Raw genomic sequence first — 16281 nt, forward strand, 5'->3', positions numbered from 1 at the left:
TTGACTTGAACCACTCAGTTTTGACAGTGATACTTTGACAGTGATTTCAGTGTATTCATAATCTTTAGGGGTAGTTGGTGAAACAAAGAGGAAAAATGCCAACAGCGCAGACGAAACACTTCAAGTAAATCAGGTAAATAAAGCTCTCATTTAAGGTCCTACAAACTATTACATTAACAGACAATTTTTCTTATTCATGACATAATTATAACATTTTTGTATTGTGATTGCATGTTAGTGTAGAATGTGGTCTACATTTTGTGTAGTATTAAAAGGTTATAAAATGATGTGCCTATAACTTTGCCATACCTGCAGACAGTCTGTAATGATGGATAATTTAAATGTTTTAAATGATGTTTTCCTAATGATTAATTTATTGTTTATTGCATTTCAGACCATACTTTCAGATGCTAATAAAATTAATCCAACTCAAGAGGACTCTGATAAAGCAGTAAAGAGAGTCTCTGAAACCAATCATGAAACAGCTGTTATGGATGAGAGCAGTTCAAGAGTTGCAAGGAAAAAGATAAGAAGAATGACAATATCAAACAATGAAAATAACTTTTTAGATTACTTGCTCAACTTTGATCTTAGCAGCATCTCTGCGGCAAACACTAAAAGTGGCACTATAGCCATTGCAGGATCAAATGACCTGACCTCTTCAATTTACACAGATGTTCAGAAGATTTCCATGTCAAGTTCCTCTGACTGTCAAACTGAGATTTTTTATGATCATACATATGCTACTACTGGAAGTTACTTGCATGACGAATGTAGTATTTCTGTACATACATCCTCTCAAAATGCAATCAGTGGCTCGCAGACAGATGGACACTCATTACTTCGTGAGGAGTCTTTTGAACCGAATGGATTTCAGTCTCTACTTATAATCAATGATCAAGGACTCACCTGTAGTCCCAACCTCCAGGAAGAATTAAACATAAAGCAGTTAAAAACAACTGCTAGGAAAACTCAACTAGCCCATTCAAGTAGTCAGATGCCAGGTCATTTAGTCCCAGCCAAGCCCAGTCTGTGTAAAGGCAAAAAAAACACAGCTGGCTTTGACAATGACGTCACACTGGATCATGGCCTAAACAAGAAACACAAAAACAGAGAAATACAAACATTTTCTAAAAGAAATATTGTTTCTACTAAACAGTCATTTGCAAACACAAATTGTCAAAGCAACGTAACTGACAGACCCATTAAACTAGTCCAGCAAAGACAAGAAAATAAAGAGACACCTGAAAGCTTTAGCATTCACACCATTGTATGCAATGAGACTCTAAGTAATAACAGATCACTGTCAAGTTCAACTAAGATTGCCCCAGCTGACCTGCCAGACAGAACTGTATGCAAAGAGAAAGTAAGTAGCATGAAAGTGCCAAAAAACAAAATCAATAGCAGTAGAAAAAACACTACAGATTCTACTGTTCCTGAGGTTTCATCGGCATTAGCAAGTGCCAAGGAAGTGACTGCTCATAATGAAGACTCAGATGCTAAAAGCTCCTTTGATTCAGACTGCACCTTTATTGAAGAACATGAAATGTCAGAACAGACTAACATGGTTAGAGAGGACATAACCATTCTGGAACCAACACCAGTAATCAGCAATCAAGATGGAAAAAATCACAGCAAGCAGCCTGACTTGTATAAGGCCGCTAAGGTGCAAAACCCAGAGAACTCAAGTAACTCAGTGGACACAGAGAGCTCTGTCAGCATCATAAAAAACTTGGCACAGAAGCCTAGTTTTACTTCTGCCTTCAGTAACAGTCAGTGTACAGAGAGTATAAAACAAGATGTCTTTCAGACAGCTGTGGAATATGAAGAGGAGGCACGTATTAGTAAATCCATTCTGCACAAAAAGAAGCTACCCAAATGGAACCACGACAAACAAACCAAATATGAGGGTATAAAAGCAGGTACTTTTATAACCGTACAATTATTTTTATACTGCATGTTATTGCATTTATGTATTTATGTTAATTAATTTTTATGTAATTAATTATAGTAAATCGCCTGTGTAAAGTATGTATCAGACATGTCAAACTCCTCACAGACAACAAGCAGAGGCACAGACTCATTCTGAGTTATAAAAATGTTATATGGCACGACCGACAAAAATGACTTTTATCTCAAGGTGATTTAAAAACTTGGCAAATAGGACATTGCATTATACAGAGATACTCAAATGACCTTTGTGTTGCAGTAACAAAATCAGTAGTTCTTTCACAAATAATAAGGCAATAATTAGATAAACTGCATTTTATATCTTATGAAGGTTAATGCCATTTTTTTTAAATAATGGGTGCAATAGTCAGAACATGTATTTTAATTAGTCAACTATTGCAAATAGTAGTTTAATTATATTAAAAAAAAAAAAATAGTTTGACATGATTTAATGCTGGGAACATTTCGAATCATGTAAGCATTAAAGAGCATACTTCAAGTTCAAAAAGAATTTCAATAACTTTTGTTAGTATTATGCTGATTTCATCAAACATGTAGCACAACAGTCATAGACTTTTTATTTTGGAATACTCTTTTTATTAAAAAAGTAGAAAAATAATGCAGGTAGTGCAAAGATTAGTGTGTTTTAGAGGTTTTTTGGGTACTCTAATTTGCTCTACTGTCACCTTTATCAAAATGGAACAATTATTAAGGCAATGAATGAATAAATGTATTATTATTATTTTTATATTTTTATCTTTATATTCTATTTATAAAGTGTAGTTGTGCCACCTGACATTTCTGCTGGGTGAAATATATAACCCTGAATTAAAATGTTATCTATTTCAGCTTTTCCTATTTCTGCTTTTCCTTACAGCCCTAAGATCAACTTTAAAGATTAATGACAAAGGCCTTCACAAAAGAAATTTTTGTGGAGAGACTCTCCTGCATAAGGCCTGCAAGAAAGGAGACCTGGCACAGGTCAAACGGCTTATCACAGCTGGAATTGACATAAATATTTCAGACAATGCAGGTTAGTTTAAGCTGATTGATTTAACGCAATGTTAGGCTTTTAGCATATCATACTAATAAAACATGTCACATGGTCAGGATGGACAGCGCTGCATGAGGCCTGTGCTAACGGTTATGTAGATGTGGTGGCAGAGCTGTTACATGCAGGTGCAGATGTTAATGTCAGGGGGCTGGAGGGACTTACTCCTCTTCATGATGCCGTTTCTGCTGGTGAATATGAGGTAAACTTTTGTGTAGTTTTAATTTTTACCCCTTTTTCTCCCCTTTTTTTAGCGCATCTAATTGTTCAATTAGCATCGTGCTTCCTCTCTGTCTATGCCGAACCCTGCCCTGACGGAGGTGATTGAAGCTAACCCGTATCCCCTCCGAAACACGAGCAGCAGCCAGATGCATCTTTGCCACCCACACATTGACGAGTTTGGCGCCACCTAGCGTTGCATGCGGAGAGACACACCCTAAGGGCACCCTCTCCCATCTCTGTGTAAGCGCCTCCAATCAGCCGGCAGAGAACGCAATCGCATTCTGACAGAGAGAGACCCACATCCGGTTCTTTGTCCCACCCCCCACATGAGCAACCGGCCAATCGTTGCTCATATAGCCACTCAGCTTCGAACCGGTAAAGCAAGGCTGGATTCGATACCACGCTCTCAGAATCCAGCCCTGGTTACAGCGCGTTTCTTTTTACCACTGCGCCACCTGAGCGGCGAATTTCCTTCTTTTAAAGAGGCAGAAGCTGGGTGTAATTGGAGTTTTCATCTTGTCTTTGACTTAGACTGCACCCCAATCAAGACACATTTCCTAATTATAACTCAGTCTCATATTTTGACCAGCCCTAAATGTAACTGCCATCACAAGCAGTAAAAATCTTGTTCCTATGTCCATGCAGGTTGTGATGCTGCTACTTCAGTATGGCTCAGATCCTGGTGATAAGAATGCACTTGGACAGAGTGCACTGGACCTTGCAGAACACAAAATAATCAAAGAGTTGCTCCTGACTTTTAAAGGACCTATTACAGTAGTTGACCAGCCAAGTGAATCATTTATACAAAATTCTGAAATGCTTAACAGTCAACAGATAATGGAAGGTAATAAAAGATTGGTGTGTTCTTGCTGTTGTTTATTATCTTTGTTTATTCCCACTTATCAAGTTCTTAAAGTGTAAAAGCTACATTTTTACTGCTTTGCTTGAACACATATGTTTGCAAAAAGTCCATTCAGTACCATTTTTATAAGACTTAACCTAAAGTACAGATTAGTTGACTTTGCTTTTTGTTAACTCAGATAATTATTTACAGATAATCTGTGCATTTGATTTTCTGTGTAATTTTTGTTTTGTTTTTGGAGGATAGAGATTTATATTCAATTATCACTTTTTTGTGTTTATAAGGATTTTTTATAAACATAAATTTGTCATTTTGTGTTTGGTAATGTTTTATATGTGTTTCTTAGGCAGTCAAGCTGATGGAGAACTGTCTGCCTCTTTAAGGAGTGAGGACAAGAGGAAATGCCATGGGGATATGACCTGTTCCTATTCCCAACCATCCCCACATGGTTCAACACCAACCCCACCCAGTCTCTGTTTGCTCAAAGACTCTTTCCCTGCATGCCCAAATCATGTCTCCACCTCATCCTCGTGTGCCCCGGTACTGTCTCCACCCAGTACCTGTGTTCCCCAGTGCTATACAAGCCCTGTGCCCTCATGTCCTAACACCATCTCATTACATGAAGGTATGTCTCATTCTGTAAATTATGTAAGCATTGCTGCCGCTGCTGGTCAGTGAGAGTGAAGCTATGTGAGTCTGCAGATTGCTCAGTCATTCCATTACACAATTATCAGTGTACAAACGTGTGGTGTTTGAGATTTTTTACATATCAGATCACCTGTTTACCAACTTAATCTAAAGTGATACTACATTTATTATACACTGTGAAATACACATATGTAAAACTTAGTTAATGTCAGGGCTTTGTTAAGATACCATAGACCTTATTCTATTTCCACTTTTACCAAAGGAATATTTTAAAATTTCCCCCAATTTGTTTGGCTATCTACGGAAATATGTGCTATTATCTTTCCCCTTTCCACACAGCTCTCTAGTGAAACTGAAAAAGAAATGTCAGTTTTGGGGATTTTTTCTTTTTTCTTTTTTTTTTCTTTTTTTTTTTTTAAGAATACAACATCAAAAAACGGATAGTCCAGTCAACAATACCAAAGATTAATATAATAAAAAGCTTTATAAAGAAATGTATTGAAATCATAAATCATAATCATAAAACTAATTGATTCATAATTAAAATTCATAACATAATTAATATTAGAACTCCATGCTGATTTTAATATTAATAATGCAATTAATATTAAAACTCCAGCTTGATACACCAGGAGGAAAGTAAAAATAAAGAAAATCTTTTTGCTTTGCTGATTTTTCTCTCTGCAAACTTTTTTAAAATGTTTAATTTTTTGGGTCCAAAAGTTAGTTATTTTTTCTACTTAATTGACCAACACTGGCTTTATAGTGAGTTTCAAACTTCTTTTGAAAATCTTGTATACATTGTGTATACTTCATTTATTTTTTCTTTCTGTCAGTTAGCTTTTCATCCTGGTCAAGGTCATGCTGGGTCCTGTGCCTTCTGTACATGCGAGTACACACGTAGACATAATGCCATACTATCACAGGGCATCTAATAGCAGACATGTTTTGGGAAGTGGAAAGAAATCAAATCCTTAGAGAAAATCCACATAGACACAGAAAGAACATGCCAAATTTCTGACAGTGATCAGACATTGCTAAAGCACTTACATGGTCAGCCCATGTTTGGTTCAGTTGCCTCTTACTGACAGTGTCCTTGTTAAAACAACATTAACTACAGTGACTTGTTCACTTGTAATTGTCCAACTACAATTCAGTACACTCATTTATCAGTTAAATTCCACCACTAGCACACCTTGGCCTGGGAGCATTTTGCCAGTTTTACATTGTTTTGAGACTATTTCTTCTAAGTTTTAGCCACATTTGAAATTTAAGATGCTAGATAGGCGAGTGTGTCATATATTTGTTTACATTTGTATATGAGCCATTTTTACATTCATTTGTATATGAGCCATTTTTACATTCATTTGTATGTGAGCCATTTTTACATTCATTTGTATATGAGCCATTTTTACATTCATTTGTATGTGAGCCATACATTTGTTTACTTATGCAACACTGAAACATTTCAAAAACGGAAAAAAGTGTTAATGTTAATTTATTTTAGTTTATGTATGTTTTTAGGCAATCTCACGTACAGAGAAGAGGATAAGAGGAACACTGCAGAAATCAGTGCTGGTTCTTTTCCAGTTAGCAACAGTAGACCCTGCAATTTAGTAAGTAACATATTTATTATATGTTACAATAATGCACATGCTTATGACATGATCTAATTAATATGAGTAATGTTTTGCTTGATTCTGGTCAGTGCCAAAACACGACGCAAACACACGAACACACAGAGATGCCGGTCTGGGATTTTAGAATACATGAAGGTACTGGTCTTTTTTTTTTTTCCTAACAAAACTATCATGTGCATACATCAATAGGTATAAATGGTTAAAAGCTTTAAAAATAATACTACAAACCAAATTCCAAAAAAAATTTGCAGAATGCAAGAATTCTTGTTTTATTGCATTTTACAGTAATTTCCCAAATGTTCTGGGAACTTATCATTGTTCACATGTTCTCATTTACAAAAATAACTTACTAAGATATTATCTAAATACATGTCGGAAGTATTACTTTACTTAATGATTAGTCGTAACACTGATTTCTATCTCAACAGGGTCATTAAGAAATAAAACTGTTATGAGCATCCAATCTATACGACTGATTAGTGATGAAGAGTTCCTGCCTTGTTACATTATGGACAGATACTGGAATTTATTCATGCAGAAGGATGAATGGGCATTTTAAAGCTCTTTTAGATTATATGGGGCCCGGGAAGATGCTCATCAGAATCACATAAAGGTTCTTTCTTTACTTTATGTATTGTATATTTGTCAAGAACCAAAGCTGTGAGCAGAAATTTGTCTTTTTAGTATGTAGGTGACTTAGCTACTTATTTGTTGTAGTAACAAGCTGATGTTTTTATGTTTTGGGCCAGCCATCTTCTGCACTCTATTACAATCTGCAAGTGCCCCTGTTTAGAATTTTGTTTGATTGTTAATTAAACTTAACTACAAATAATTTTGTTTTATTTCTTAATTAAAAATTTGTTTTTTTTTAAGTTACTCCAGTAGTTATGTAATTACTTTAAAATGTACCACATTTTATTTCGGTGTCCTATATTTAAATGCTCAGTACATTAGGGTAGCCTTTCTAAAGTTGCAACAGGAGAAGAGTTAAAACAGTAAATACCTCCTTTGTGAAATGAGCTTAAATGTTTATGTATGCTGTACATGTTCTTGATTGTGTGTGTTTGATACCTTGCATTCATTTTGGGAATCTCCTTTAAACTAACTGGTGTAAATAATTGTAATTCAGTAAAACAATCTAATGATACATTTTAGTGTTTTCTTTAAAGTGTCTTAGCTTGAACTCAAACACCATTTGACACCATTTTTGACTAAAGGTTGGAAGAGGCAGGGGAAATTTAAGATAGTGGATGGGAATTGGAAATAGCTAAATTGGGAGAAAGGTGGCACAAAATTGTATTGGATGTGTCCTGAAGACATGGGTTTAAGCCTTCGAGTGCAGGTTTTCCTATGACAGCATGGGTTTCCTCCATGTACTTTGCTTTCCTCTTACTGCCCCAAAATGTGCAGACACTGGATTAACTACCTTAAGTCACCCTGGGGTGCAGCAGTCCAACTACCAGCCATGAATGAGGGAAGGTCATATAGGATTTCTCACTTTTGTTGCTGCAACAGTGACTGTCACCTGATGCTGTCTGGACAAGGTGCCTGCATACGTATTGGAGATACACTATATGTCCAGAAGTATGTGGACACCCCTCCTAATTAAAAAGTTTCAGACACATTCCTTGCTGTTCATGAAAATTATTCACAGAAAATGTATTTTATGTTTTTAACTTTGTGGCAACAGTTTGACGACAACCCTTTCTTTCTCCAGTGTGACTGTGCCCATGTGCACAAGGCGAGGTTAATAAAGACATGTTTTAATACGTTTGGTGTGAAGGAACGTCAGTGGCTTGCATAAAGCCCTGACCACAATGCTACTCAACACCCTACAAAGAAATCGGAACATCAGTTGCGGGCCAGTGACCTCTCAGATGCAGTACAGTGGCACTGTTGGATGAAAATATAACAACAGCATATTTTTAACATTTATTTATTTATTTACAAACAATTTTGATTATAAGTTGAGTTTAAATGAAAAACATCTAACACCCATGTGCACTATTATTCAGCTCCCAGTCTCAGTACTTGGTGGAACATCCTTTTGCCTTGTTGACCTCTAATAAGCGATTTTAGAAAGAGCTTCCGACACCTCTGTTGTGGAATCTTTGCCCATTCTTCTTATGCAAAAGCTTCCAGCTCATTGAGGTTTGATGGCGTTTATGCTGCAACTGCTTTCTTTAAATCTCACCTAAAGTTTTCTATGGGATTTAAACCTAAAGACTGAGAAAGCCACTCCAGGATATTCTAGGACTGAATGGTTATTAATGGTTTAATCATGTCATAACCAAGCTTTAGGTCATAAAAATTAGCAGTAAGTTTTAGTATTTTTTCATGACATGGCAGAATTAACAAAATACCCTGCTTTTATCATTAATTTTGTTTCTTCATTTGCTGTATAATTTGAGTATTAAAGACTTAATTTAAAGCTAAATCTAGTTTAGCACCAAACTTTAAGTGTCTCTCTCTCTGTGTGTGTGTGCGTGCGCAAACTGCTCAGTCCGTGCCAACTGGCCGTGGTTGTACTTACTAGTGGTGGGCGGTTCTTGGCTGCATGTTCTGTTGGTCACACCCCTTAAAGTTCCAGCCTCAGACTAAAAGGCAGCCCTTATTTAGACTGGCCGCATTTATTCAGAGTTTAACGAAAAAGTTTATTGTCGGATTGACAAAGTGAAATACTATGTCCAGTAGCCACGTACATTAACTCAAACTCTGCAGTTACTAAGTCAGTATAAAGAAATATACAAGAATGTTGTGTTTGCGGGGGCTGCTGTACCTACCACTTTATTCAGGTGAGTCTCTGTTCCAGCTTTACCATCATTATCACCATTTAATATACATTTATAACGCGTCCATGAGTTTAATGCAAGTAACAGTGATGCGATTTAGATTTACTAATTTACACTTTATGCCTGCAGGTCAACTTCAGATTTACACACACAAGACTATTTAATGGACTCACATGGTAAATAGAAGTTATTGATGGGGCGCTACAGAAATCAAGTGACTCCTATAGAGTGCAAGGTGGGTTGTTTGATAGATAAAGAAATGCTTTATGTTATTTCTAGACAAGATCTTGTGTTTAAGGATTAGATTTTTTTTTTACTCTGTTTTGACCGGGGTTGTGATGAGCCTGGTAATACTCCATCACAGAATGCCAATCCAACACACTTACTTATTCACTTACCTACTCACACTACGTGGCAGTTTACAATGTCCAGTACAGCTTTTGCATAATTTTGAGAGGTGGAAGTAAACCTGAATAGCCAGAAGAAACCCTATGTAGACTCAAACTCAATCTCTCAAATCCAGGTCTTGAAGATTCATGTCACTGTGCGGCACCCACTTCACCAGCTTCACCACCCACAATAGTTTAAATAGTTTAAAAAGTCTTATTAAATGTACACAGTAGCTTTTTGTGTTCACATTAATATGTTTAGTGATTTTTATGACACTTTGGGTGGCAACGTGATGCAGCTGGAAATGTTAGTGCTGTCCAGTTGAGGGACCTGGATTCAATCTTGTCTTCAGGTACTGGCTGTGTGGGGTTTGGTGTGCTCTCCCATTTATGTGTGGGTTTTCTACTGTTATTTTAGTATGCTCCTACCTTCCAAAAGCATGACACTTTAATTACCTTTGTGTGTGAGTGAATTGGTGAGTATAATGCTCTGTGAGCAATACAGGGTGTATCAGAATCAGGCTTTATTGGCCAAGTATGCTCACACATACAAGGTTACACAGATGCTTGCAGTGCACGAAAAATACAATACAGACAATCTTATTCACACAGCTCACTCTCTCCTTAACACACACATTCATACCTGTAAACATAGAAAACATTGTAAACATCAGCATGTGCAATTTACATTGTGGTTTCAAAAAGGTGCAGTTTTGTGCAATAGAAAAATAGAAATATATATATTCCTCCAAGTTGCTACTTTTGACCCTTGGAACAAGTCCCACAAGTTTTGAATTGCTTGCATTTGTCAGTGTGATATAAGCATATGCCAAATCCCATAAATGTAAGTCCCATCTTTAGGGTGGTGGTGGGACTAGTTATAAAAAGCTCTTGACTGCTCAAAAAGTATTCTGTGATAAGTTGCTTTGGATAAAAGTATCTGCTAAATGCTTTAAATGTAAACACCTGATATTTTTGCTCTTTGGAATGAAAAATGATTAAATGCATTTTATACATTAAATTATATTTTCACATCAGATTAGATATTGTAAAGTGTCTTTGTTTGATTATTGTGCAAGATGTGGTGACTTTTGTGAATGTTTTAAGTAATTAACTTAATGAGCATGAAGGTGCTATTACTTTAGTTAAGTCTTCTGAATGAAACATGACAAGTGTTCAAAGATTTTTGACTGATTCAATTAGTGTAAAATGATTTTCTTTTTTATTATTTAAAGTGTCAAATGTATTTTCTGACTTTTTTTTTCTTTCATTTTCCCACAGAATGAGAGGATGTTCTCCATTACGTAATCTAAGGCACAAGTTCTACTTGTTATTTGTGTCATTGTTTATTGCGTGCACGCTGAAGCTTGTCTGCGTAAAGGTTTTAGAGAAAAAACGATTCTACGTTGAGCCCTATGGAATTACAGTAAGCTCATCCAAAGCTCAGCCTAACAAAGAAACCATTGACTGCACAGCTATTTATCAGCTGGATCCAGTGGAAATTGGCAAGTCTTTGGAGATAAGGCGGAGAGACATTGTGGATTTGAATGATGAGAGTGTTGTATCCTTTACTGCAGATTGTGCAAGATACATTAGTGTAAGAGGTTACAATGGCATCTGGGTGACTGACGAGGAGCGCAACTTTCCCCTGGCTTACTCTTTAGTGGTGCATAAGAACATGCCCATGGTTGAAAGGATTATCAGAGCCATCTATGCACCACAAAACATATACTGCATTCATTATGATCAAAAGTCCCCCAAACCCTTCATTGAAGCTGTGAAAAACCTGGCCAAGTGTTTACCAAACATTTTTATTGTCTCCAAATTGGAATCAGTGGAGTATGCGCACATAACTAGACTCAGGGCAGATCTTAATTGCCTGTCAGATCTTACAAGGTCAGAGGTCAAATGGAAGTATGCTATCAATCTCTGTGGACAGGACTTCCCACTCAAGTCCAACTATGAGCTGGTCATGGAATTGAAAAAGTTGAATGGCACCAACATGCTGGAGTCGAGCCGACCAAGTGAACTAAAGAAACAGCGCTTTAACTTTGAGCATGAACTCAAGGAAGTCCCATACGAGTACAAGAAATTACCTGTTAAAACTACACATGCTAAAAGACCTCCACCGCATGGTATTGAGATGTTTACTGGAAGTGCCTACTTTGTCCTATCACGTGAATTTGTTCAGTACGCTCAAACAAACCAGCTGGCGAAAGACTTCCTAGAATGGTCCGCTGACACATATTCTCCAGATGAGCACTTCTGGGCCACGTTGGCACGAGTGCCTGGTGTGCCGGGAGGGATTCCCCGAGCCGATCCAGATGTGACTGACTTAAAGAGTAAAACTAGGCTTGTTAAGTGGAACTATCTAGAAGGGACTCTTTACCCCCCTTGTACTGGAAAACACATGCGCAGTGTTTGCATTTACGGTGCTGCAGAACTTCGGTGGCTGCTTCAGTATGGCCACTGGTTTGCAAACAAGTTTGATCCCAAAGTTGATCCTGTTCTTATTAAATGTCTCGAAGAGAAACTTGAGGAGAAAAAATGCAAAAAGTGTTAAACACAGTTTCTTAATAGGAAGCCTTAAATATTGTAAATGATCTCATATTATTGGCTGAAAAGGTATTTTATTCTGTGCTTGTTTCAAGCAGGAGATAAACTGTTGTACATTTGGCCTGTCATTGGCCTGGCAAAATGTAAATGGTTTTGTTTTTTTTGCAAATGGTTTTGGTGTTAAGTCAAAACAGGTTTCAGATGGATTTCTCTGATAACTGTGAGGCAGCACGTCAGTGTGAAATTAAAGTGCCTTCTTTAGTATTAATAAACATGTATTTACTGTTAATGACAAAATAAAAATAATGGCTGAAAATTCTACAGGAGTGATCCTGTCATTAGTAAAAACTGGTTAAAATATTGTTGGCCAATGACAATAAGATAATTTACAAACCCCATTTCTGGAAAAGTTGGGACATTCAGGAAAAATAAAATCAATAAAGTATTATTTTTTAATCTTATTATGCCCCAGTTCCGACTGCGGTGTAATAAAAGCGTGTAATTCATACTATCTGAATGGTAAACTGAACCAGCCTATGACTCACAAAAAACAATACGCCTGACCTTCTTAATGCACACAATGGTCACACAATGATCTTTTTAGAATGCTGTTCCCCACATACTCTTTTCATTGGAATTTTAACTTTTTCGGTGATTGTGCTGTATGTCATCAGAATTTATGGATACAGGTTTTTAAATTATTGGAATAGGCACTCGGTTCAGCCAAAAACTCTTTTACTGTGTACATGAGAGTTCTGAAATAATTGAGTATCCCTGTACTAACATATTGGTCTTTACAAATTAAATATTAATTATGAATTGCATTTAAATGTGTTTAAGAAGCTGTTCACACAGTAAAAAAACAAAACAAAACATGTAAACACTGTAACTTAATGTTCATCATTTACTTTGTTTAATTTACAATACAGGCCTGAAGATGTCTGTCCCAGGAGATATTTTGTAACTAGGCCATATGGTGCATCAACCCATGGGCAGCAAGAGGATTGATTTCAGTGATGTACCAGTTGACTGATATAAATTAAAAGTGACAGTTGAACTCTGCTACTGATACCCGATCTGGTCCTGTGGGAGGTCATTAGAGACGAAAATGTACGGTGCATTGTTGAGTTCCCAAGTTTATAAACTTTATTGGTGATCTGTTAGACTGAAAGACTGCATGACTGAAAGACTCATGAACAGTCTAATGAAGAGCTTAAAACTGTAATACATGAAGCAATAGCTTTCTTAATCAGTCACATGTAATATGATCACTGTTATTATGAGGAAACAAAGGAAGTTTTACAAAAGTTCACATGAATCGGTAAAAGTGGGTGCAATGTGAATTAAAATGAACTGCAAATGTTTTTACCGCATTGACACTTTTGCCCATCTAAAAACTAGAGTAAATTATCCGATTGCTCAAACCAATTCTGAAGGCTTGAGATTTGTTTTGGTTACATGGTAGATAATGCATCTTAACTATATGCATTTAAACAATTCTGTTTTCACTTTAGCCAGACTCAAAAACAACTGCTGTACAGCATGTGATATGAAAACATTCCTGCTGCGGAACCTTGTGTTGTTCCTGTTTTTTCACCAAATGGACTAGCAGCCATGTTACCTTTTGTAAAGACTTGGACAGTTTTTGATTGTCAAATGTGGCATCAGGAGTAAATTGGGTCTTAGACCTACCAAAATCTGTTTAAATGTTGTTTGCATTTACACCTGCAGTTTTACGAGACTTTACCTATCAGGATGTACACAAATAAAGATGGACAGTTTAGCCAGTGTGTAACATTTTTGCTTTATTGTCAACCCACAGGTACCATTAGGTACAGATTTATCTAGTGCCCTGATAAATGTGGCTGGTAATTTGTAATTGTTTTATATAAACTATTTTGAAGAACATTCTGATATACAGTGCTGTACTGTAATTCAGTAATCATCTATCAGACATGTATTTAGTCATCTATTTTCATGTATCAAATTCACATTACTTTAATTCATCTGGATCAGTTTGGTTATCGTTAATTGTAACTTAAATGTAAAAACTGGGACTAGAGTTGGGTGTTGCTCAGCAGTAGATTAATCCTACAAGTCTGCTTTTATTTAACGTGTGAAACACACAGTGAACATTGACAAAATTATTTAACTGGAATTTTTCTGGGTCTATTGGTGGTAACTGGATCTTCGGATTCAAAAGCTAAACAAGAAAGAACAATGGCTTATGATTTGGTTTTATTCGTAACATATGGTTGATTTTTTGTTTGTCATGTTTTACACTCGGACACACGGTAGTTACTCGATACACAAGATTAATCAATTCACAAGGTTATATTGATCACAGTCATGGACAATTTTGTATCTTTAATTCACCTCACTTGCATGTCTTTGGACTGTGGGAGGAAACCGAAGCACCCGGAGGAAACCCACGCAGACACAGGAAGAACATACCTTCTTGTGCTATCCACTTAGCCACTGTGCCACCACATATGGTTGACATAATGTTTTTAGTCTAAAGCATGCCATGTAAATATGTTCAAAACTGAAAGATCTAAACAGAGGTAAAATGCACTCTTCTTTTACAGATATAAAGATTAACCCAGAACATAGATCATATTTGCTAACCTGCAGTATAATAAATATTTATTGGTGCTCCCTTTTGATTGGTGAAAAGTACAAAGTGTACAGGGTTTGACAAAAAGCAAGAGATACAGTTGCCCAAAAAGCTAATCTTTATGGTAAGTGTAACTTTAAGTAGTCAACAAAAGTCAATGTATTGAAGTACCTAGTAAAGTGTTTTTTAAATGTATGTATGTATGTATCAATGTATGGGCTGTGTTACTGTAATATTATAGTGGTAATGGTAGGAAATGGACATCTTTTTATCTAAGGATTGTTTTTGGTGAATAGTAGGCTCAGGAAGTGCTGAAGTAACCCAAACAGACTTATTCCAACAGAATACTTAAGACATAAGATCAGTGCATGATTAATGTGTTCTGTTACACTTGAGAGCAGCAGTGGTTTAAACATGGAAAATCTGTTTCACTGTACAGCTCATATACTGGAGCCAAAGTGTACGTCATTTTAAACCATGACTTCAGTGATTCACTTTCATTTTAGCACAAGATCATTGGTGAGCTCAGCAGTCTAGGTCTACCTCACCACCACTGAGATCTCAAGCTCTCGAGTTTGAATGTCAGCTGTACTATCAGTCGGCTGGGTGCCTAAACAGACATGATTGGCTATGTCTTAGGGTTTCCTCAATACTGCTTCAATTATGGCCTGTGCGGGCTGGTTCAAGGTTTTTGCACAGAGTCGGACAATAATGAAGATCAGTGCGTGACTCTCCATACGCAATACTGCTCTCTGTGTGAACCTGCGTTAGGCAGGTGAAAAGAAGCAGATGGCTGCTACAAGTGTCAGAGGGGCGTGTGTTATGTACGGACTTCCTCGGTCAGGGTAGGGGTCTGCAGCGGTGAGGAGTGACATATAAGGGTAATTGGATATGACTAGATTGGGAGATAAAGAGAAAATGCATCAATAGAGCATTTTGCACCTTAATGCACTTTTTACATTTAATTCATTACTAGATGTTTTAATTCATATTGAATTATAAAAGCAAACAGATTAAGGCACAAAGCTGCATGTAGAGTTTGGTTTTTAAGTAGTGTACCGTCAGATTTGGCTCAGTTTCTACAACTAAGGCGTCACCCCTGTGTAATTTTTCCATGTCCTATTTTAGAATGTTGCACTGTTACCACAATTGCATGCAGCTGTGTCCTCTTTCTGAATGTGGTGTGAAATGTAATTTACACTAAATGACTTTCTTGCTCTTTCAGTCAGCACAACAGCCTCTGAACAACAAGGCTTTGATCAAACTCCAACATTTTAACAGATTTCACTAGAGCAATCCTTTTCACAAAACTAGCATGTTGTTAAAAAACAAGCCACCAACTAAGAAAAAATCAGAAAGGTGACCTTAGTGCTGCGTGGTCTGTGTGCGCTGTGGTCTCTGCTGCTGTCATTCTAGGAGTAATCAGGTTATAATCATGGTCTTTGTGTGCCTGATGATGGAGGCCTATGGGTCTGTGACAGTCGAGCAAGCGCCATGGCTACAGCGAGACAAACCTTCAGTCAGCAGTGTTCACAGACTGGGTCTGAGCACACG

At 36.8% G+C, this 16281-nt stretch overlaps 2 protein-coding genes across 2 annotated transcripts; both read left to right on the forward strand.

The window, feature by feature from the left end:
• Positions 1-72: 72 nt before the first annotated feature.
• On the forward strand, positions 73-7520 carry LOC134335366 (ankyrin repeat domain-containing protein 31-like). The gene is made up of 9 exons (XM_063017888.1): positions 73-133; positions 395-1922; positions 2828-2983; positions 3061-3203; positions 3869-4067; positions 4432-4710; positions 6258-6349; positions 6442-6508; positions 6802-7520. The coding sequence occupies exons 2-9, from the start codon at positions 491-493 to the stop codon at positions 6930-6932; spliced, it is 2499 nt and encodes an 832-aa protein (XP_062873958.1). The 5' UTR covers positions 73-133; positions 395-490; the 3' UTR covers positions 6933-7520.
• Positions 7521-10836: 3316 nt separating this feature from the next.
• Positions 10837-12416, forward strand: gcnt4a (glucosaminyl (N-acetyl) transferase 4a). Its single transcript, XM_063018028.1, has one exon. The coding sequence runs from the start codon at positions 10837-10839 to the stop codon at positions 12115-12117; it is 1281 nt and encodes a 426-aa protein (XP_062874098.1). The 3' UTR covers positions 12118-12416.
• The last annotated feature ends 3865 nt before the right edge of the window (positions 12417-16281 follow it).

Source organism: Trichomycterus rosablanca, chromosome 21 (genome assembly GCF_030014385.1).
Source record: "Trichomycterus rosablanca isolate fTriRos1 chromosome 21, fTriRos1.hap1, whole genome shotgun sequence".
NCBI lineage: Eukaryota > Metazoa > Chordata > Actinopteri > Siluriformes > Trichomycteridae > Trichomycterus > Trichomycterus rosablanca.